Source organism: Artemia sp. Qi Xiang Cuo, chromosome 4, assembly GCF_049724085.1.
Source record: "Artemia sp. Qi Xiang Cuo chromosome 4, ASM4972408v1, whole genome shotgun sequence".
Classification (NCBI taxonomy): Eukaryota; Metazoa; Arthropoda; class Branchiopoda; order Anostraca; family Artemiidae; genus Artemia; species Artemia sp. Qi Xiang Cuo.
This window is the reverse complement of record NC_142797.1, coordinates 6,326,116-6,349,444: the sequence shown is the minus strand read 5'-3', so window position 1 is coordinate 6,349,444 and position 23,329 is coordinate 6,326,116. Positions and strand designations below refer to the sequence as shown.

At 40.0% G+C, this 23,329-nt stretch overlaps 1 protein-coding gene across 2 annotated transcripts in view; it reads left to right on the top strand.

The window, feature by feature from the left end:
• Positions 1 to 23,329, top strand: part of BORCS5 (BLOC-1 related complex subunit 5) — an 87,282-nt gene that overhangs the window by 5,654 nt on the left and 58,299 nt on the right. For both annotated transcript variants that reach the window (XM_089087378.1, XM_089087380.1), the window contains exon 2: positions 6,823 to 7,018. In XM_089087378.1, coding sequence (XP_088943504.1) covers positions 6,823 to 7,018 — 196 coding nt within the window. The remainder of the gene's footprint in view (positions 1 to 6,822; positions 7,019 to 23,329) is intronic.

The window sequence follows — 23,329 nt, the reverse complement described above, 5'->3', positions numbered from 1 at the left end:
TCATCTGCATAGCACACAAACAACAGATTATTAGATGCCAAAATTAAAGAGCGGGGCATTGGTCTTGAACCTCAAGGACATAATTATTCAAGAATTTGGGGAAAGAAACTGCACCTTGTTGAGTGCTCTTTAAGACTAGTATGAGCCTTTTATTAGGAATCGGAGGCAAATTCTTCACTGGCGGAAGTTTCAGTCAAATGGATAACCATGTATACATATCCCTAAGTGTACAAATTATATCTGGGTTCAATCCACGCCTACCAGCTTTAAGAAACATTGCACAGTTAATGAGTGAGTCAAATACACGTCTTACATCATGGCCAGCAAGAACTATACTTCCTCTTGCAGAATTGACATCAATAAGAGTGTTTGCTACTACAGTGAGAGCATCAGCACAGCCAGTTCCTTGTTTGAAGCCAAATTGGTGTGGGGGTGTATAACAAAATACTACGAGTTTGTCCCTAAAGATAAGCTCAAAAAGCTTAAAAAGAGAGGTTGCAACAGTGATGGGCCAAAACAAGGTACACTGGGGTACTGCTTTTCCCTTCTTAGGGATCAGAGTAAGGTCACCAATACAGAATGTTGATTGCACAGTGCATTGAGTGAATATCATCTGCATTAGCAGTGTGAGATGTTGGGTTAAAAGAGGGCTTCTGTTCTTTAGATTCATAGCTTCCACACAATCAAAGCTGCTGGAAGATTTCCATTTTAATTTTCGGGTTGCTTTTTCTATTGCTTGAGTTGTCATGGTGTAATGTGTTTTTGGTGAAGAAGCTAAGAAGGCATCTAAATCTTTATCTTACTGATCCTGAAGATGGGGATTGGGAAACAAAAACTCCAATTCAAAGTGAGCATACCATGCATCATCAGGGATATCAGAGGGATGCACAGAGGGGGCATGGTTACGTGACTGGGAAACCAATTTGAAAAGTAGTGTACAGTCATGTCTGGCTCTAGCAGAGTGCTGATCAACAAACATCTTCCAATGAAAAACAAGAGCCTTCAAAAATAGTCTTTTTGTACTGAGGCGTATATCATTCACAATACCAGATTGTGGTTTATTGCCATCTTTCCACAGATTGAACCAAAATTTTGCATTTCTCCATGATCTAACTAGATCAGGATTTGATGACCAACCTGTGATAATACCTTTGCTATTTCTTCAGAAAGGAACTGCTTGGCTCTCTGCAAAATAAAGGGCATGGTAAATCTTGGCAGAATACATGTCCAGGCTAAGGTGTGTTTCTTTTTTCATTTCTTTGCCAAGGTGGTAGACATAGTAAATATTTTACAAAACGGAAAAACAGCAAACAGACTTTTGACTCTTCAGATTTTGTAAATATTTTCGAAAATGGGGTGATGTACAATATATGGGGAGGGCTACTGCATTGAACAGGCTATCTAAGAGATGGTGATTGAAGCGGAATTTGCAAGTGACAGTAGAGGCATAAGATGCTGAAATTCAATGGTTAAGATGCTCAATGAGAAGAGATCTAGTGTGACATAAAGAGGACCCAATGGGGAGGCCTAAGTATACTATATGATCAGCAGGCTGAACTGTTAAGCTCCCAAGTGCTATTGAAGGGGGAGTAGGACTCTTCCAGTTGAAAAGAATTATTTCAGACTTTGCCAAATTGAACTGAAGCCCAACCTTGAGGTATTCATCTTGAAGGATAGCAAAAATTTCACTGATTCATGGTAGCATACAACTGAGATTCAGAATATCATCTGCATAGCACACAAACAACAGATTAGTAGATGCCAAAATTAAAGAGGGGGGCATTGGTCTTGAGCCTCAAGGACATAATTATTCAAGAATTTGGGGAAAGAAACTGCACCTTGTTGAGTGCTCTTTAAGACTAGTATGAGCCTTTTATTAGGAATTGGAGGCAAATTTTTCTCTGGCGGAAGTTTCAGTCAAATGGATAACCATGTATACATATCCCTAAGTGTACAAATTATATCTGGGTTCAATCCACGCCTACCAGCTTTAAGAAACATTGCACAGTTAATGAGTGAGTCAAATACACGTCTTACATCATGGCCAGCAAGAACTAGACTTCTTCCTGCAGAATTGACATCAATAAGAGTGTTTGCTACTACAGTGAGAGCATCAGCACAGCCAGTTCCTTGTTTGAAGCCAAATTGGTGTGGGGGTGTATAACAAAATACTACGAGTTTGTCCCTAAAGATAAGCTCAAAAAGCTTAAAAAGAGAGATTGCAACAGTGATGGGCCAAAACAAGGTACACTGGGGTACTGCTTTTCCCTTCTTAGGGATCAGAGTAAGGTCACCAATACAGAATGTTGATTGCACAGTGCATTGAGTGAATATCATCTGCATTAGCAGTGTGAGATGTTGGGTTAAAAGAGGGCTTCTGTTCTTTAGATGCATAGATTCCACACAATCAAAGCTGCTGGAAGATTTCCACTTTAATTTTCGGGTTGCTTTTTCTATTGCTTGAGTTGTCATGGTGTAATGTGTTTTTGGTGAAGAAGCTAAGAAGGCATCTAAATCTTTATCTTACTGATCCTGAAGATGGGGATCAGGAAACAAAAACTCCAATTCAAAGTGAGCATACCATGCATCATCAGGGATATCAGAGGGATGCACAGAGGGGGCATGGTTACGTGACTGGGAAACCAATTTGAAAAGTAGTGTACAGTCATGTCTGGCTCTAGCAGAGTGCTGATCAACAAACATCTTCCAATGAAAAACATGAGCCTTCAAAAATAGTCTTTTTGTACTGAGGCGTATATCATTCACAATACCAGATTGTGGTTTATTGCCATCTTTCCACAGATTGAACCAAAATTTTGCATTTCTCCATGATCTAACTAGATCAGGATTTGATGACCAACCTGTGATAATACCTTTGCTATTTCTTCAGAAAGGAACTACTTGGCTCTCTGCAAAACAAAGGGCATGGTAAATCTTGGCAGAATACATGTCCAGGCTAAGGTGTGTTTCTTTTTTCAATAAATTATCTGAAATCTGTAGAAGATGGTACTCGAATTTTATTTAGTATAAAATCCAAAGAAGATTTGAAAAGTTCACTATTAACTTTTGACCAATCACACAAAAGTGGAGGTGTTCGAGGATTAGTTTGGTGTGTAGACCCTATGCTGGGGTGGTGTGTGAATTGTAATGGAAGATGAAATGGGAAAATGGTCTGATAGCTGGTATTCACTCAAAACAGAAATTTGTTCTGTCTCAAGGTTGCAAGATATTGCAATGTAATCCAGATTAGATGTATGAGATGAAGTATGAATGTGAGTAAAATCGGAATCCTTATGAACCACTCTAACCCGATCACCAAATATACCCCTAATGAGGATAGTTTGCAGGGATCCTTGGGTATCCCTTTCTGTTAAATTACAATTAAAATCTCCCTCTACTACACACAACAGCTCTAAATGCTCAACTTTATCAAGACATGAACCTAATTTCTCACACGATATAGCAAAACGACGTTTGGATTCATCACAACAATAATTGGTAGGTAAATAAACATTAATAAATACACACCCTCAACTCAGACAGCCAAGAAGTGATCACTTGTTTTGAAGAGGCTAGAGCGAAGGGAAACACATACAAAAGTCCTGAGGCCCCCTGATGGCCTGCCTCTATTCTTATGCTGTTGAGCAGGTACATATTAAGACAAAGACCCCTGTAGCTTAAGTAAATTTACACTATACTTAGTTAGGAAATGTTCTTGTATAAAAATTACATTATAATTTGCACAAAAACCATTAAGCACAGGAAGTCTATTTGCAAAAGAGCCGTTGATGTTCCAGGATAGAAACCAAACTGATGAGCTCATGGATTCACTGCCTTGCGATTTTTAGGACAACTAACGTTGTAGCATGTATGCCCAAGAACTTTGCAATCTACACAGAAAGGACTCTTCTTGCGGGGAGAGTCAGAGCTTGACTTATGGTCACTGGTACCGCATTTAGAGCAGATAGCACTGTTTAAACAATTCGCAGCTACGTGGCAAATCATGTGGCAATTAAAGCAGCGACGGGGCATAAAAACATATTCTTAAACCGATAGTCTCTCATATCCTATTTTCAGAGAGTCCCTTAGAAATTGACCTTGGTCAGCACGAGTTTGAAAATAAACTTTGAACACACAAGACTTTCCGCATTGTCCAATTTTGCGACACTTTGGGATTCAGTCTTTAAGTGTAGTGTCATTTAAATCCCCTGGAACTTGCGTCAGAATGGCAACAAATATTGGTTCTTTGACAGAGAGATTCAGACTGGGATCAGAATGTTTTACGGTATCAGCTATTTGATTTGCAGCTTTCTTTGACGAGACGACGAGCTTCCATTCATCTTTTTGACGCATGAGTTCACATATATCACCACCAGAAGTAGGGCTTAGATTGTCTATATACGCTTTTTGCTCAGATGGATCCTTCAGGTCTTTTGGTGGATTTTTCAAAATCACTGCAAATAAAGGCTTGGGGGTTGGGATGCTGAGGGGGGCGGGGCACTTGATGAGGGACGAGTGACGTTTGTAATAAAACAATCAAGTTTTCTGGACACTTCGTTAACTTTTGACACAACTGTAGAATTGACAGCCTCACCAACAGTCGGAACGTCACCTGGGTTTAAAATCACGAATTTTGGGATACTGGCATTTTGCTTAGCCTGTGAGACCAGGTTCTTACACATATCAAGAATGTTCTCTTCATCCCTAGCATGAATCACAACTCACAATGTGATGCTTAACTCTGTGTATAGAATCTTTTTTGCTTGTATAATTTCATTGTGTTCAAAAAACGCAATAGCTGCCTTCTGAATTGTCTCTTGTTTGACCCCATCAGTCAAAGACCGACTCAGGAAATTCAAGACAGGGCTCAGAATCAGCTTTTCCGCCATAGCGCACAATTTACCTTGCAATCGCAAATAGTTGAAAGCACGATCCGTAAATCATATCCAATCAAGCAGGCAGTGACATCACATTGGGGTTAAAGCTTTGTAGTCCGAGAAATTGCTTTCAAGGTCACTGATTTAATGATATTTCAAAATCTAAAAAGATAATCTCACACTGAATCTAGGTCACGAATTACAATCACTTACATTCCTTATGAAATATACTTGGGTTGCTAAATAAATTATCCTTTTTGTCACTTCAAATATAATCCGATTACGAATGCTATTTATTTGGTTAGATCTTCACAGCACGGGAGCTGAACAAGAACTGATATATAGTATATATAATTTTGTAAGCTTTAGAAACAAGGAAGGAGTAGTGATAGGGAATTGGAAACAGCTTTGTATTGCATAACTGAAGCTCTGAGTTCATTCCCAACAGTTTCATCCTTCTAATGTAACTATTTTCCAAGATTGCCAAAAAACTTCAAATAGAGTTTTACTAAACTTTTCAGTGTTTCCAAATTTATTCATTGCTATTTCTGCAAATGACTTTTTTCATTTCAAAGGTGTTCCATGCATGATTTTTTATATCTCTTTGAGTAAAATTTCATATGACAGGCATTTTAAATTTGTGAAAGTAGCTGAGTTAGAAGAATGAAGCTTCAAGAAATTGATTCAGGGCCTATATTATGCACTAAGAAGGTGCTTTCAAGCTCATAGCTCTGCTCCTACTTTATCCATAAGGCTTACAAAATGCTCTTCCTAATCTTGGTTTAAGTTTATTTGTCTTGAACAAGTTTTGAAAACACAATTCCTAATAATATGAGTAGGAGCTTGAGACATATAAAGATTCTTTTTAGTGGTGCCAATTCACAATAATGTAGGGGACGGGGCAAAATAACCAGTTACCAAAGATATAAAATAGCTATGTAATAGAAATAAGAAGGTATTTTTCAGAGTCTAGGGGGGACTATTGCCCCCCCCTCCCCCTAATTGGCACCCCTGATTCTTTTTATGCCAGATTTTAAAAACAAGTTAAGAATATTACATATCAGGATATAGCAAAGCTATGAGACTCAAAACATTTTCTTATGGCCTCATTGTGCTACAGCTGTATTTCCTGAAGTTTCACTTTTATAACATAAAGTTTATCTAAGCTAATTTACATTAGTAGGGAAAGGTAGTAGAGTTAAATAGTTCAAAATACGTTTTTGAGGCATAATTTTGATTCTGAATCCATTCCATAATCTAGAATTCAGTCTTCTATATAGGATTGCTGAGATAATATCTTAATTTACACTTTGAAGCAAAATTAATGTCCATACAGAATCTTTTGTGTTCCATCTTGAATAGCATACCATTTGATTCAGAAATCAATACTCTGTGGATATTTGACATTTGTCTATGCTTAATATTTGCGTCTTTTGCAACCTCACTTTATTTAATTGGTAATGTTAGTAACTCCCAGCTAATCACTTCTGAAAAGAACCATGTGATATTATGTAACTGGCTCCTGAATTTTTAAGCAATTATGTCTCCATTGTACAATGAAAAACAAGAGAGAGAGAGAGAGAGAGAGAGAGAAATCAAGTAAGCAGTATTGATTTGCTACTTCTTATATTGGGTATAGAAAAATAACCATTTGTATTGTATTTGTAACTAACTTTTGCAATCTAAATACATGCTTTCTGTCACTATTGCAAGACACACCATGAAACTAGTGCACTAAGAAAAGGTACTGTTTTTTTAGGAATATGAGTTACATAATTTTGTAAACTACCATTGCTCTGCTTGTGTTTTATTTTCTTTAACTTTGAGACATGTTAACTTGCAAATTTCAGTATGGTGTGTTTAATCATTGGGGTATCTTTTGATGCTAGGTAGTTCTTTTATTTGAAATCTTGATCATTTCCAATAACCATAATGTAATTTTCAGATGGGTATTGAACAAAGCACAGGAAGATCTATAGACCCAAAAAGCCAACTTAGAAGTCAAAGAGGAAGGACTTTAAAATCAGTGCAGTCTATCACATCAGAAGGGGATGTTGAAGGAAGAAGCTCTCCAGGACCTAGTATCATCTCTGAACCAGATGTGCCCTATATATCTTATACAGCAAATAGACCTATAAGCTGTGAGTTTTTCTTCAGTATTTTATTTGTTGTTATTTGTATTCTATTTTGTATTAAAATTTGAAATATTTGGATTATGTTAAGTTTTGTTATTAAAATGGAGTTACTTTTACCCTTGAAGTTAAATTACTTTTTTTTCAGGTGACAAGGGGGAGGGACTGTAGGCTTGTATCTGTCAATTATTGTTTGGGTTGAAATTTTATTTTAACATTTTTCCAGGCTTTGAAAAAGGCGTTTTTCAAACGCATTTCTAAATTAAACAACGTTATGCCAGAAATTCAAAACTGTTTACTCACTTTGCTGCTTTAGTTATCTTTATACTGCTGACGTGTGATTTTGAATTGTTTTTTTTGAACTAATAAAAAATTGCTTTCCAAGAAACGCTGAAAAGAGGGCAGGTTTAATCTAGATTAAATAAAAAAAACAAGTTTTTTAAACTGAAAGTAAGGAGCGACATTAAAAATTAAAACGAACATAAATTATTCCGTATATGAAAGGGGCTGTCCCCTCCTCAACGCCTCGTTATTTAAGCTAAAGTTTTTTATTGTTTTAAAAAATAAAGTTGTGAGACAGAGTCAAACTTTAGCGTAAAGAGCGAGGCGCTGAGGAGGGGACAGCCCTTTCATATACGGAATAATTTCTGTTCGTTTTAAGTTTTAATGTCGCTCCTTACTTTCAGTTTAAAAAACTTGTTTTTTTATTTAATTTTTGAACGTTTTTGAATAAATGCAGGTTTTGATCTTGGCTCACCGTACATGAATAATTAAAACAAAATTTTCATATTAATTGACTTTTATTTAGTTATGGCTTTCTCGAAACTTGTTTAATTTTAATTACGAACGTTTTTATTAGTAATAAATATACGTAACTTACGAATTAACTTACGTAACGAACTTCTATATTCATATATTTTTAATACGTTTATTAGGGGTTTCGCCCCATACTCAATACCTTGCTCTTTAAGCGAAAGTTCGAATTTTGTTCCAATTCTTTAAAAATGACCGCTTAATCACAAAGGCCGTTAATTAGAATAAATAGCTCTTATGAAAGTACTAAAAAATCTCTGGCTTAAAGAGCGAGGCATTGACTACGGGGTGAACCCAATTATATATGTAATACTTTCTGTTTGTTTAAAGTTTTGTTATTGCTGCTGTTGCAGTTGAAATACTTGTTTTTTTATATTAAATTTCTGATCTTTTTTTAAATAATGCTGGGAAGTCCGGCGTCCCCTTCATAGCAATGTCCCTTCCCCCATGAAAACTTTCTTCATGGAAAGATCCTCCCACATACCCCCCCACCCCCCCCCCCCCCCCCCCACCCCCCACTACCAGGAAAAATCTCTCCTGAAAACGTCTGTATACTTCCAAATAACCAATACTATATGTTAACATTGGGTAAAGTTCATAACTTTCAGCCCTCCCCCCGGGAACTTCGGGGGATTAAGTCTTCCTAAAAGACATACTTATAATATTTTCGAACATGCTGAACAAAATGGCTATCTCAAAATTTTGATCAGGTAACTTTGGGAAAAAAATGAGCGTGGGAGGGGGCCTAGTTACCCTCAATTTTTTTGGTTATTTAAGAAGGGCACTATAGATTTTCATTTCAATTCTAATGAGTGCTCCCACGATATTCTAGGACAACTGGTTTAAAACGATCATCCCTGGGAAAAAAAAAACTACAAACAAATAACCACGCACCCGTGATCTTTCTTTTGGCAAAAAATGCAAAATTCCACATTTTTATAGATGGGAACTTGGAACCTTCAAAGTGGGGTTCTTTGATACGCGGAATATTATGGTGTGATTTTCATTAAGGTTCTATAACTTTTAGGGGGTCTTTCCCCCTTTTTTCGAAAATCAGCCGAATTTTCTCAGGCGCGTAACTTTTGAAGGGTAGCATTAAACTTAATGAAACTTATATATTTGAAATTAGCATTAAAATCTGATTCTTTTGATCGATCTATTTGTATCAAACTACCGTTTTCTAGAGTTTCGGTTACCATTGAGCCGGGTCACTCCTTACTTACAGTTCGTTACCACGAACTGTTTGATATAGGCCAAGAGTAAAGGGGTAGTACAAATTAGGACCTATAAATAGAAGAGTAATAATATTAGCTAATTTTTTGTTTATATATACAGACAGGTGTGAAAATGAAACAGGTCAATAAAGAGTTGTTACAGACACCAATAAGCTATGGCAGTTTTCTTGGTACTAGCAGCATCATTAACCAATTCATAATTATTTATTTCTAGTGACTTCATTGTCAATATAATCTTTCATAAAAATATGTTGTTTAATTCACCACATCTTTACGTTTCTCTTAAGAACTAATAGACTTAAACTGGTTTCATATTGTTTGTAAGTGTCTTCTGAAGTGCAGGTGTGAAACTTTTGTGGCAACTGAAGATTGTTCAAATTCTGGGAACTCATAGCTAAATTAATCTTTTAAATCATAATTTGGCAGTTTTCCATCAATTTGCTTAGTCTTCATGGTAAAAAGACATTTAGGGTGGTCTGTATAACATAATACAGAGAAGGAAGAGAATGCAGTATAATTGACACTATTCATTAGGAAGGTTTGGTTCCTTATAAAAATGAACTAAAAAAACTTTCCACAAAATAAGAAATAAGTTTTTCAAAGAAAAGTAAAGAACTCCATTAAACAAAAATGAGCAAAAATAAAATCAAATAATCTACCAAGCGTTATACCACAAATCAGCATCGATAAATAAATGAAACCCAAAACGAACAGAAATTACAATAAATAACCGAGTCAAACTCAAAACGAACAGGAATTAACATAAATCGGCACAAAACCCCTATGCCTTCCCAAGGCCAGAAAAGAATTTGCACTTTACTGAAAAAAATATACATGTTTTTACTTTTATAACTTTAATAAATCAAATAATTTTTACATTTTGATTACTAAATATCAGTATATGTATATTAAACTGACAATGCACATTCATTTGTATTTTTTGGATTGTGTTTGGGGGAATGATGGGCGGGAGGGGGGGGCTAGTTGCCCTCCAATCACTTTCGACTTTTAAAAAGGGTACTAGCCCTTTGATTTTCCAATCGAATGAGCCTGTTTTGAAGTTTCTACGACAACGCCTGTTATAAAAACCTTGTATGCCCCCAGGGCATAACTTACAACCTTTGCCCTGAGGGTTGCAGGGGAGTGTCCTCCTCAAAAACATATTTTCTATCTGGAAATCAACTGGCCTACCCTGAACAAAATGGCTATCTCAAAATTTTGATTGGATGTGTTTTGGGGAATGACTGGCGCGGGGGGGGGGGGGCTAGGTGCTCTCCAATCGCTTTCGACTATTAAAAAGGGCACTAGCCCTTTTAATTTCCAATCAAATGAGCCTCTTTTGAAGTTTCTACGACTTCGCCTTCTATAAACAACTTATTTGCCCCCAGGGCATAACTTAAAACCCTTGCCCTAAGGGTTGTCGGGGAGTGTCCTCCTCAAAAACATATTTTCTATCTGGAAATCAACTACGTTGAACAAAATGGCTATATCACAATTTCGATTGGATGTGTTTGGGGGAAAGATGGGCTTGGGGGGGGGGGGGCTAGTTGCCCTCCAATCAATTTCGACTATTAAAAAGGGTTCTAACCCTTTGAATTTCCAATCGAATGAGCCTGTTTTGAAGTTTCTACGACAACGCCTTCTATAAAAACCTTATATGCCCCCAGGGCATAACTTAAAACCCCTGCCCCGAGGGTTGTGGGGGAGTGTCCTCCTCAAAAAGATATTTTCTATCTGGAAATCAGCTACGCTGACAAAATGCCTATCTCAAATTTGGATTGGATGTGCTTGGGGGAATGATGGGCGTGGGGGGGGGGGGCTATTTGCCCTCCAATCAATTTCGACTATTAAAAAGGGCACCATCCCTTTGAATTTACAATCGAATGAGCCTGTTTTTAAGTTTCTATGACAACGCCTTCTATAAAACCCTTATATGCCCCCAGGGCAAGGGCACTAGTCCTTTGAATTTCCAATCAAATGAGCCTGTTTTGCAGTTTCTACGACAAAGCCTTCAATAAAAACCTTATATGCCCCAGGGCATAACTTAAAACCCTTGCCCTGAGGGTTGTGGGGGAGTGTCCTCCTCAAAAACATGTTTTCTATCTGGAAATCAACTACACTGAACAAAATGGCTATCTCACAATTTTGATTGGATGTGTTCTTAGGGCAAATATGGGTGTGGGGGGCTAGTTGCCCTCCAATCGCTTTCGACTATTAAAAAGGGCACTAACCCTTTGAATTTCCAATCGAATGAGCCTTTTTTTAAGTTTCTACGACTACGCCTTCTATAAAAACCTTATATGCCCCCAGGGCATAACTCAAAACCCTTGCCCTGAGGGTTGCGGGGGAGTCTCCTCCTCATAAACACAGTTTCTATCTTGAAATCAACTACGCTGAAAAAAATGGCTATTTCAAAATTTTGATTGGATGTATTTGGGGGAATAATGAGCGGGGGGGGGGGGGGCTAGATGCCCTCCAATCACTTTCAACTATTAGAAAGGGCACTAGCCCTTTGAATTTCCAATCGAATGAGCTTTTTTAAAGTTTCTACGACAACGCCTTCTATAAAAACCTTATATGCCCCCAGGGCATAACTTATAACCCTTGCCCTGATGGTTCTGGGGGAGTGTCCTCCTCAAAAACATAGTTTCTATCTGGAAATCAACTACGCTGAACAAAATGGCTATCTCACAATTTTGATTGGATGTGGGCGGGGGAATGATGGGCGTGGGGGGGGCTAGTTGCCCTCCAATCACTTTCGACTGTTCAAAAGGGCACTATGCCTTTGAATTTCCAATCGAATGGGCCTGTTTTGAAGTTTCTACGACAACGCCTTCTATAAAAACCTTATATGCCCCCAGGGCATAACTTAAAACCCTCTCTCTCAGGGTTGTGGGGGAGTGTCCTTCTCAAAAACACATTTTCTATCTGGAAATCAACTACGCTGAACAAAATGGCTATCTCACAATTTTGATTGGATGTGTGTGGGGGAATGAGGGGCGTGGGGGGGGGGCTAGTTGCCCTTCAATCACTTTTGACTATTAAAAAGGGCTATATCACTTTGAATTTCCAATCGAATGAGCCTGTTTTGAAGTTTCTACGACAACTCCTTCTATAAAAACCTTATATGCCCCCAGGGCATAACTTAAAACCCTTGCCCCGAGGGTTGTGGGGGACTATCCTCCTCAAAAAGATATAGTCTATCTGAAAATCAGCTACGATGAAAAAATTCTTATCTAAAAATTTTGATTGGCGGTGTTAGGGGACGGATGGGCGGGGGGAGAGGGATAGTTGCCCTCCAATCACTTTCGGCTATTAAAAACGGCACTATCCCTTTGAATTTTCAATCGAATGAGCCTGATTTGAAGTTTCTACGACAACGCCTTCTGTAAAAGCCTTAACTTAAAACCCTTGCCCTGAGGGTTGTTGGGCTTGTCCTCAAAAACCTATTTTATATGTGGAAATCAACAACTTTCAACTAAATGGCTATCTCACAATTTTGATTGGATGTGTTTGGGGGAAAGATGAACAGGAGGGCACTAGGGCACTTTCAACTATTAAAAAGGGCACTAGCCCTTTGAATTTCCAATCGAATGAGCCTGTTTTGAAGTTTCTACGACAACGCCTTCAATTAAAACCTTATATGCCCCCAGGGCATAACTTAAAACCCTTGTCCTGAGGGTTATGGAGGAGTGTCCTCCTCAAAAACATATTTTCTATATGGAAATCAACTACGCTCAACAAAATGGCTATCTCACAATTTTTATCGGATGTGTTTAGGAAAATAATGTGCCTGGGGGGCTCCAATCACTTTCGACTATTGAAAAGGGTACCAGCCCTTTGAATTTCCAATCGAATGAGCCTTTTTTGAAGTTTCCACGACAACGCCTTCTATAAAAACCTTGTATGCCCCCAGGACATAACTTAAAACCCTTGAACTGAGGGTTGTTGGGGAGTCTCCTCCTCAAAAACATATTTTCTTTCTTGAAATCAACTACGCTGAGCAAAATGGCTATTTCAAAATTTTGATTGGATGTGTTTGGGGGAATAATGAGCGTGGGGGGGGGGCTAGTTGCCCACCAAACAAATTCGACTAATAAAAAGGGCACTAGTCCTTTGAATTTCCAATAGAATGAGTCTGTTTTGAAGTTTCTACGACAACGTCTTCAATTAAAACCTTATATGCCCCCAGGGCATAACTTAAAACCCTTTTCCTGAGGGTTGTAGGGGAGTGTCCTCCTCAAAAACATACTTTCTATCTGGAAACCAACTACGCTGGACAAAATGGCTATCTCAAAATTTTGATTGGATGTGTTTGGGGGAATGATGGGCGTGGGGGGGGCTAGTTGCCCTCCAATCACTTTCAACTATTAAAAAGGGCACTAGCCCTTTGAATTTCCAACCGAATGAGGCTGTTTTGAAGTTTCTACAACAACGTCTTCTATAAAATCTTATATGCCCCCAGGTCATAACTTAAAACCCTTGCCCCGAGGGTTATGGGGGAGTTTCCTCCTCAAAAAGATATTTTCTATCTTCAAATCAGCTACGCTGACAAAATTCCTATCGCAAAATTTTGATTGGATGTGTTTGGGGGAATGATGGGAGTGGGGGGGGGGCTAGTTGCCCTCCAATCACTTTCAACTGTTAAAAAGGGCACTAGCCCTTTGAATTTCCAACCGAATGAGCCTGTTTTGAAGTTTCTACAACAACGTCTTCTATAAAACCTTATATGCCCCCAGGTCATAACTTAAAACCCTTGCCCCGAGGGTTATGGGGGAGTTTCCTCCTCAAAAAGATATTTTCTATCTTCAAATCAGCTACGCTGACAAAATTCCTATCGCAAAATTTTGATTGGATGTGTTTGGGGGAATGATGGGAGTGGGGGGGGCTAGTTGCCCTCCAATCACTTTCGGCTATTAAAAACGGCACTAGGCCTTTGAATTTCCAATCGAATGAGCCTGTTTTTACGTTTCTACGACAACGCCTTCTGTAAAAGCCTTATATGCACCCAGGGCATAAGTTAAAACCCTTGCCCTAAGGGTTGTGGGGGAGTGCCCTTAAAACCTATTTTCCATGTGGAAATCAACTACGTTGAACAAAATGGCTATATCACAATTTTGATTGGATGTGTTTGGGGGAAAGATGGGCATTGGGGGGGCTAGTTGCCCTCCAATCACTTTCGACTATTAAAAAGGGCACCAGCCTTTTGAATTTCCAATCGAATGAGCCTTTTTTGAAGTTTCTACGACAACGCCTTCTATAAAAACCTTATATGCCCCCAGGGCATAACTTAAAACCCTTGAACTGAGGGTTGTCGGGGAGTCTCCTCCTCAAAAACACATTTTCTATCTTGAAATCAACTACGCTGAACAAAATGGCTATCTCAAAATTTTGATTGGATGTGTTTGGGGGAATAATGAGCGTGGGGGGGCTACTTGCCCTCCAATCACTTTAAACTATTAAAAAGGGCAATAGCCCTTTGAATTTTCAATCGAATGAGCCTGTTTTGAAGTTTCTACGACAACGCCTTCAATTAAAACCTTATATGCCCCCAGGGCATAACTTAAAACCCTTGTCCTGAGGGTTGTGGGGGAGTGTCCTCCTCAAAAACATACTATCTATCAGGAAATCAACTACGCTGAACAAAATGGCTATCTCACAATTTTGATTGGATGTGTTTGGGAGTATTATGGGCGTGGGGGGGGGGGGGCTAGTTGCCCTCCAATCACTTTTGACGGTTAAAAAGGGCACTAGCACTTTGAATTTCCAATCAAATGAGCCTGTTTTTAAGTTTCTACGACAACGCCTTCTATAAAAACCTTATATGCCCCCAGGGCATAACTTAAAACCCTTGCCCTGAGGGTTATGGGGGAGTTTCCTCCTCAAAAACATATTTTCTATCTTAAAATCAGCTACACTCACAAAATTCCTATCTCAAAATTTTGATTGGATGTGCTTGGGGGAATGATGGGAGTGGGGGGGGGGCTAGTTGCCCTCCAATCACTTTTGACTGTTAAAAAGGGCACTAGCCCTTTGAATTTCCAATCGAATGAGCCTGTTTTGAAGTTTCTACGACAACGCCTTCTGTAAAAGCCTTATATGCACCCAGGGCATAAGTTAAAACCCTTGCCCTGAGGGTTGTGGGGGAGTGTCCTTAAATTCCTATTTTCTATGTGGAAATCAACTACGTCGAAAGTAAGTTGAGGGCAACTAGCCCCCCCCCACGCACCCAAACACATCCAATCAAAATTGTGATATAGCCATTTTGTTCAGCGTAGTTGATTTACAGATAGAAAATATGTTTTTGAGGAGGACCCTCCCCCACAACCCTTAGGACAAGGGTTTTAAGTTATGCCCTGGGCATATGGTGTTTATTCGATTGGAAATCGAGAGTTCTAATGAACTTTTTAATAGTCGAAAGTGATTGGAGGGCAACTATCCCCCCCCCCCCCTCACGCTAATCGTTCCCCCAAACACATCCAATCGAAATTTTAAGACAGTCATTTTGTTCAGCATAGTTGATTTCCAGATAGAAAATATGTTTTTGAGGAGGACACTCCCCCACAACCCTCAGGGCAAGGGTTTTAAGTTACGGCCTGGGGGCATATAAGGTTTTATAGAAGGTATTGGCGTAGAAACTTCAAAACAGGCTCATTCCATTGGAAATTTAAAAGGCTAGTGCCCTTTTTAGTCGTTAAAAATGAGGTGAGGGTAACAAGCCCCCCCCCCCTCCACGCCCAAGAGTCCCCCAAACACATTCCATAAATATTTTAAGACATCTATTCTTTTCAGCGTTGTTGATTTCTTGACAGAAAATATGTTTTTGAAGAGGACACTCCCCCACAACCCTCAGGGCAAGGGTTTTAAGGTATACCTAGGTGTCATATAAGGTTTTTATTGAAGGCGCTGTCTTAGAAACTTCAAAACAGGCTCATTCTATTGGAAATTCAAAGGGCTAGTTCCATTTTTAATAGTTGAAATTGATTGGAGGGCAACTAGCCCCCCGCACGCCCATCTTTCCCCCAAAAAAATCCAATCAAAATTTTTAGATAGCCATTTTGTTCAGCGTAGTTGATTTCAAGATAGAAAATGTGTTTTTGAGGAGGAGACTCCCCCACAACCCGCAGTTCAAGGGTTTTAAGTTATCCACTGGGGGCATACAAGGTATTTATAGAAGGCGTTTTCGTAGAAACTTCAAAAAAGGCTCATTCGATTCGAAATTCAAAGGGCTGGTGCCCTTTTTAATAGTCGAAAGTGATTGGAGGGAAACTCGCCCCCCTCCATGCCCATCTTTCCCCCAAACACATCCAATCAAAATTGTGATATAGCCATTATGTTCAACGTAGTTGATTTCCACACAGAAAATAGGTTTTTAAGGACACTCCCCCACAACCCTCAGGGCAAGGGTTTTAACTTATGCCCTGGGTGCATATAAGGCTTTTACAGAAGGCGTTGTCGTAGAAACGTCAAAACAGGCTCATTCGATTGGAAATTCAAAGGGCTAGTGCCCTTTTTTATAGCCGAAAGTGATTGGAGGGCAACTAACCCCCCCCCCCCACTCCCATCATTCCCCAAAACACATCCAATCAAAATTTTGAGAAAGGAATTTTGTCAGCGTAGCTGATTTGAAGATAGAAAATATCTTTTTGAGGAGGACACTCCCCCACAACCCTCGGGGCATGGGTTTTAAGTTATGCCCTGGGGGCATATAAGGTTTTATAGAAGGCGTTGTCGTAGAAACTTAAAAACAGGCTTATTCGGTTGGAAATTCAAAGGGCTAGTGCCCTTTTTAACAGTCAAAAGTGATTGGAGGGCAACTAGCTTCCGAAGAAAGGAAACGAGGACAATTAACAGCCAGTGAAAAAATTGAAAAATTATGCATATAGTTTTATTCTGCACTGAGGACGGTCAAGCGGAGGTCTTGACCGAAATATTTGCATAATTTTTCAATTTTTTCACTGGCTGTTAATTGTCCTCGTTTCCTTTCTTCGCGATTTTTTGTTTATTAGCCAGTGTGGTCTCAGAAATTATTTACAACTAGCCCCCCCCCCACGCCCATCATTCCCCCAAACACATCCAAACAAAATTGTGAAATAGCCATTTTGTTCAGCGTAGTTGATTTCCAGATAGAAAATATGTTTTTGAGGAGGGCACTCCCCCCCAACCCTCAGGACAAGGGTTTTAAGTTATACCCTGGGGGCATATAAGGTTTTAATTGAAGGCGTTGTCGTAGAAACTTCAAAACAGGCTCATTCGATTTAAAATTCAAAGGGCTATTGCCCTTTTTAATAGTTTAAAGTGATTGGAGGGCAACTCGCCCCCCCCCCCCCCCTCACGCTCATTATTCCCCCAAACACATCCAATCAAAATTTTGAGATAGCCATTTTGTTCAGCGTAGTTGATTTCAAGAAAGAAAATGTGTTTTTGAGGAGGAGACTCCCCGACAACCCTCAGTTCAAGGGTTTTAAGTTATGCCCTGGGGGCATACAAGGTTTTTATAGAAGACGTTGTCGTAGAAACTTCAAAAAAGGCTCATTCGATTGGAAATTCAAAAGGCTGGTGCCCTTTTTAATAGTCAAAAGTGATTGGAGGGCAACTAGCCCCCTTCCCCCCATGCTCATCTTTCCCCCAAACACATCCAATCAAAATTGTGATATAGCCATTTTGTTCAACGTAATTGATTTCCACATAGAAAATAGGTTTTAAGGACACTCCCCCACAACCCTTAGGGCAAGGGTTTTAACTTATGCCCTGGGTGCATATAAGGCTTTTACAGAAGTAGTTGTCGTAGAAACGTCAAAACAGGCTCATTCGATTGGAAATTCAAAGGGCTAGTGCCCTTTTTAATAGCCAAAAATGATCGGAGGGCAACTAGCCCTCCCCCACTCCCATCATTCCCCCAAGCACATCCAATCAAAATTTTGAGATAGGAATTTTGTCAGCGTAGTTGATTTGAAGATAGAAAATATATTTTTGAGGAGGAAACTCCCCCATAACCCTCGGGGCAAGGGTTTTAAGTTATGCCCTGGGGGCATATAAGATTTTATAGAAGGCGTTGTTATAGAAACTTCAAAACAGGCTCATTCAATTGGAAATTCAAAGGGCTAGTGCCCTTTTGAATAGTCAAAAGTGATTGGAGGGTAACTAGCCCCCCTCCCCCCCCCCACGCCCCCAAACACATCCAATCAAAATTGTGATATAGCCATTTTGTTCAGCGTAGTTGATTTCCAGATAGAAAATATGTTTTTGAGGAGGACACTCCCCCACAACCCTTAGGACAAGGGTTTTAAGTTATGCCCTGGGCCTATGGTGTTCATTCGATTGGAAATAGAGAGTTCTAGTGAACTTTTTAATAGTCGAAAGTGATTGGAGGGCAACTAGCCCCCCCTCACGCCAATCATTCTCCAAATCACATCCAATCGAAATTTTGAGATAGCCATTTTGTTCAGCGTAGTTGCTTTCCAGATAGAAAATGTATTTTTGAGCAGGACACTTCCCCACAACCCTCATGGCAATGGTTTTAAGTTATGCCCTGAAGGGCATATAAGGTTTTTATAGAAGGCGTTGACCTAGAAACTTCAAAACAGGCTCATTCGATTGGAAATTCAAAGGGCTAGTGCCCTTTTTAATAGTCAAAAGTGATTGGAGGGCAACTAGCCCCCCCCTCCACGCCCATCATTCCCCCAAACACATCCAATCAAAATTGTAAGATAGCCTTTTTGTTCAGTGTAGTTCATTTCCAGATAGAAAATATGTTTTTGAGGAGGACACTCCCCCACAACCCTCAGGGCAAGGGTTTTAAGTTATTCCCAGGGGGCATATAAGGTTTTTATTGAAGGTGTTGTCGTAGAAACTTCAAAACAGGTTCATTCGATTGGAAATTCGAAGGGCTAGTACCCTTTTTAATAGTCGAAAGCGATTAGAGGGCAACCAGCCCCCCCCCCACGCCCATCTTTCCCCAAACAAATCCAATCAAATTTTTGATATAGCCATTTTGTTCAGCGTAGTTGATTTCAAGATAGAAAATGTGTTTTTGAGGAGGAGACTCCCCGACAACCCGCAGTTCAAGGGTTTTAAGTTATCCACTGGGGGCATACAAGGTTTTTATAGAAGGCGTTGTAGAAACTTCAAAACAGGCTCATTTGATTGGAAATTCAAAGGGCTAGTGCCCTTTTTAATAGTCGAAAGTTATTGGAGGGCAACTAGCCCCCCCCCATGCCCATCATTCCCCCAAACACATCCAATCAAAATTGTGAGATAGCCATTTTGTTCAACGTAGTTGATTTCAAGATAGAAAATGTGTTTTTGAGGAGGAGACTCCCCGACAACCCTCAGGGCAAGGGTTTTAACTTATGCCCTGGGTGCATATAAGGCTTTTACAGAAGGCGTTGTCGTAGAAACGTCAAACAGGCTCATTCGATTGGAAATTCGTAGTGAGGGGGGGATAGTTGCCCTCCAATCACTTTCGACTATTAAAAAGTTCACTAGAACTCTCGATTTCCAATCGAATGAACACCATATGCCCAGGGCATAACTTAAAACCCTTGTCCTAAGGGTTGTGGGGGAGTGTCCTCCTCAAAAACATATTTTCTATCTGGAAATCAACTACGCTGAACAAAATGGCTATATCACAATTTTGATTGGATGTGTTTGGGGGCGTGGGGGGGGGCTAGTTGTCTTCCACTTACTTTCGACTATTCAAAAGGGCACTAGCCCTTTGAATTTCTAATCGAATGAGCCTGTTTTGACGTTTCTACGACAACACCTTCTATAAAACCTTATATGCCACCAGGGCATAACTTAAAACCCTTGCCCTGAGGGTCGTGGGGGAGTGTCCTTCTCAAAAACACATTTTCTATCTCGAAATCAATTACACTGAACAAAATGGCTATCTCAAAATTTTGTTGGTAGGGTGGGCGGGGAAGCATGGGCGTGGGGGGGGGGCTAGTTGCCCTTCAATTACATTTGACTGTTAAAAAGAGTACTATCCCTTTGATTTTCCAAATGAACGAGCATTTTTTGAAGTTTCTACAACAACTCCTTATATAAAAACCTAATATGCCCCCAGGGCATAACTTAAAACCCTTGCCCCGAGGTTTGTGGGGGAGTATCCTCCTCAAAAAGATATTTTCTATCTGGAAATCAGCTACACTGACAAAATCCCTATTTCAAAATTTTGATTGGATGTGTTTGGGGGAATGATGGGAGTGGGGGGGGGCTAGTTGCCCTCCAATCACTTTCGATTATTAAAAAGGGCACTAGCCCTTTGAATTTCCAACCGAATAAGCCTGTTTTTAAGTTTCTACGACAACGCCTTCTATAAAACCTTATATGCCCCCAGGGCATAACTTAAAACCCTTGCCCCGAGGGTTATGGGGGAGTATCCTCCTCAAAAATATATTTTCTATCTTCAAATCAGCTACGTTGACAAAATTCCTTTCGCAAAATTTTGATTGGATGTGTTTGGAGGAATGATGGGAGTGGGGGGGGGCTAGTTGCCCTCCAATCACTTGCGACTATTAAAAAGGGCACTAGGCCTTTGAATTTCTAATCGAATGAGCCTGTTTTGACGTTTCTACGACAACGCCTTCTGTGAAAGCCTTATATGCACCCAGGGCATAAGTTAAAACCCTTGCCCTGAGGGTTGTGGGGGAGTGTCCTTAAAAACCTATTTTCTGTATGGAAATCAACTACGTTGAACAAAATGGCTATATCACAATTTTGATTGGATGTATTTGTTTCAAAGATGGGCATGGAGGGGGGGCTAGTGTCCCTCCTATCACTTTCGACTATTAAAAAGGGCACCAGCCCTTTGAATTTCCAATCGAATGAGCCTTTTTTGAAGTTTCTACGACAACGCCTTCTATATACCTTGTATGCCCCCAGTGGATAACTTAAAACCCTTGAACTGCGGGTTGTGGGGGAGTCTCCTCCTCAAAAACACATTTTCTATCTTGAAATCAACTACGCTGAACAAAATGGCTATCTCAAAATTTTGATGGGATGTTTTTGGGGGAACGATGGGCGTGGGGGGGGCTAGTTGCCCTCCAATCACTTTCCACTATTAAAAAGGGAACTATCCCTTTGAATTTCCAATCGAATGATCCTGTTTTGAAGTTTCTACGACAGCGCCTTCAATAAAAACCTTATATGACACCAGGGCATACCTTAAAACCCTTGCCCTGAGGGTTGTGGGGGAGTGTCCTCCTCAAAAACATATTTTCTATCTGGAAATCAACTACGCTGAACAAAATGGCTATCTTAAAATTTGGATTGGGTATTTTGGGGAAATGAGAGGCGTGGAGGGGGGCTAGCTGCCCTCCAATCCCTTTTGACTATCAAAAAGGGCACTAGCCCCTCTAATTTTCAATCGAATGAGCCTGTTTTGAAGTTTCTAGGACAACGTTTTCTATAAAAACCTTATATGCCCCCAGGGCATAACTTAAAACCCTTGCTCTGAGGGTTGTGGGGGAGTGTCCTGCTCAAAAACACATTTTCTATCTGGAAATCAACTACACTAAACAAAATGTCTATCTCAAAATTTCGATTGGATGTGTTTTGGAGAATGATTGGCGTGAGGGGGGTTGCCCTCCAATCACTTTCGACTATTAAAAAGTTCACTAGAACTCTCGATTTCCAATCGAATGAACGCCATATGCCCAGGGCATAACTTAAATGTCCTAAGGGTTATGGGGGAGTGTCCTCCTCAAAAACATATTTTCTATCTGGAAATAAACTACGCTGAACAAAATGGCTATATCACAATTTTGATTGGATGTGTTTGGGGGCGTGGGGGGGGGGCCTAGTTGCCCTCCAATTACTTTCGACTATTCAAAAGGGCACTAGCCCTTTGAATTTCCAATCGAATGAGCCTGCTTTGAAGTTTCTACGACAACACCTTCTATAAAACCTTATATGCCACCAGGGCATAACTTAAAACCCTTGCCCTGAGGGTCGTGGGGGAGTGTCCTGCTCAAAAACACATTTTCTATCTCGAAATCAATTACACTGAACAAAATGGCTATATCAAAATTTTGTTTGGATTGTTGGGGGGAAAGGTTGTGGGTGGGGGGGGGCTAGGTGTCATCAACTCTCTATCGACTATCGAAAAGGGCACTAGCCCTTTGAATTTCCAATCGTAAGACCCATTTTTTAAGTATCTATCACAACTACTTCTGTAAAAGCCTTATGTGAGCCCATGGAAAAAATTAAAGCCCTTTCCCTGAGGGTTGTGGGGGAGTGTCCTCCTCAAAAAGATATTTTCTATTTGGAAATCAGCTACACTGACAAAATTCCTATATCAAAATTTTGATTAGATGTGTTTGGGGGAATGATGGGAGTGGGGGGGGGGGCTAGTTGCCCTCCAATCACTTTCGGCCATTAAAAAGGGGCACTTGCCCTTTGAATTTCCAATCGAATGAGCCTGTTTTGACGTTTCTACGTCAAAGCCTTCTGTAAAAGCCTTAACTTAAAACCCTAGCCCTGAGGGTTGTGGGGGAGTGTCCTCAAAAACCTATTTTCTATGTGGAAATCAACTACTTTGAACAAAATGGCTATTTCACAATTTTGATTGGATGTGTTTGGGGGAAAGATGGGCATGGGGGGGGGCTAGTTGCATTCCAATCACTTTCGACTATTAAAAATGGCACTAGCCCTTTGAATTTCCAATCGAATGAGGATTTTTTGAATTTTCTACGACAACGCCTCCTATAAAAACCTTATATGCCCCCAGGGCTTAACTTAAAACCCTTGCTCTGAGGGTTGTGGGAGAGTCTCCTCCTCAAAAACACATTTTCTATCTTGAAATCAACTACGCTTAACAAAATGGCTATTTCAAAACTTTGATTGCATTTGTTTGGGGGAATGATGGGCGTGGGGGGGCAGGGGCTAGTTGCCCTCCAATCACTTTCGACTATTAAAAAGGGCACTAACCCTTTGAATTTGCAATCGAATGAGCCTGTTTTGAAGTTTCTACGACAACGCCTTCAATAAAAGCCTTATATTCTCCCAGGCATAGCTTAAAACCCTTGCCCTGATGGTTGTGGGGGAGTGTCCTCCTCAAAAACATATTTTCTATCCTGAAATCAACTACGCTGAACAAAATGGCTATCTCACAATTTTGAATGGATGTGTTTGGGGGAATGCTGGGCGTGTGGGGGGGGCTAGTTGCCCTCCAATCTCTTTCGACTATTAAAAAGGGCACTAGCCCTTTGAATTTCCAATCGAATGAGTCTGTTTTGAAGCTTTTGGGACAACGCCTCCTATAAAAACC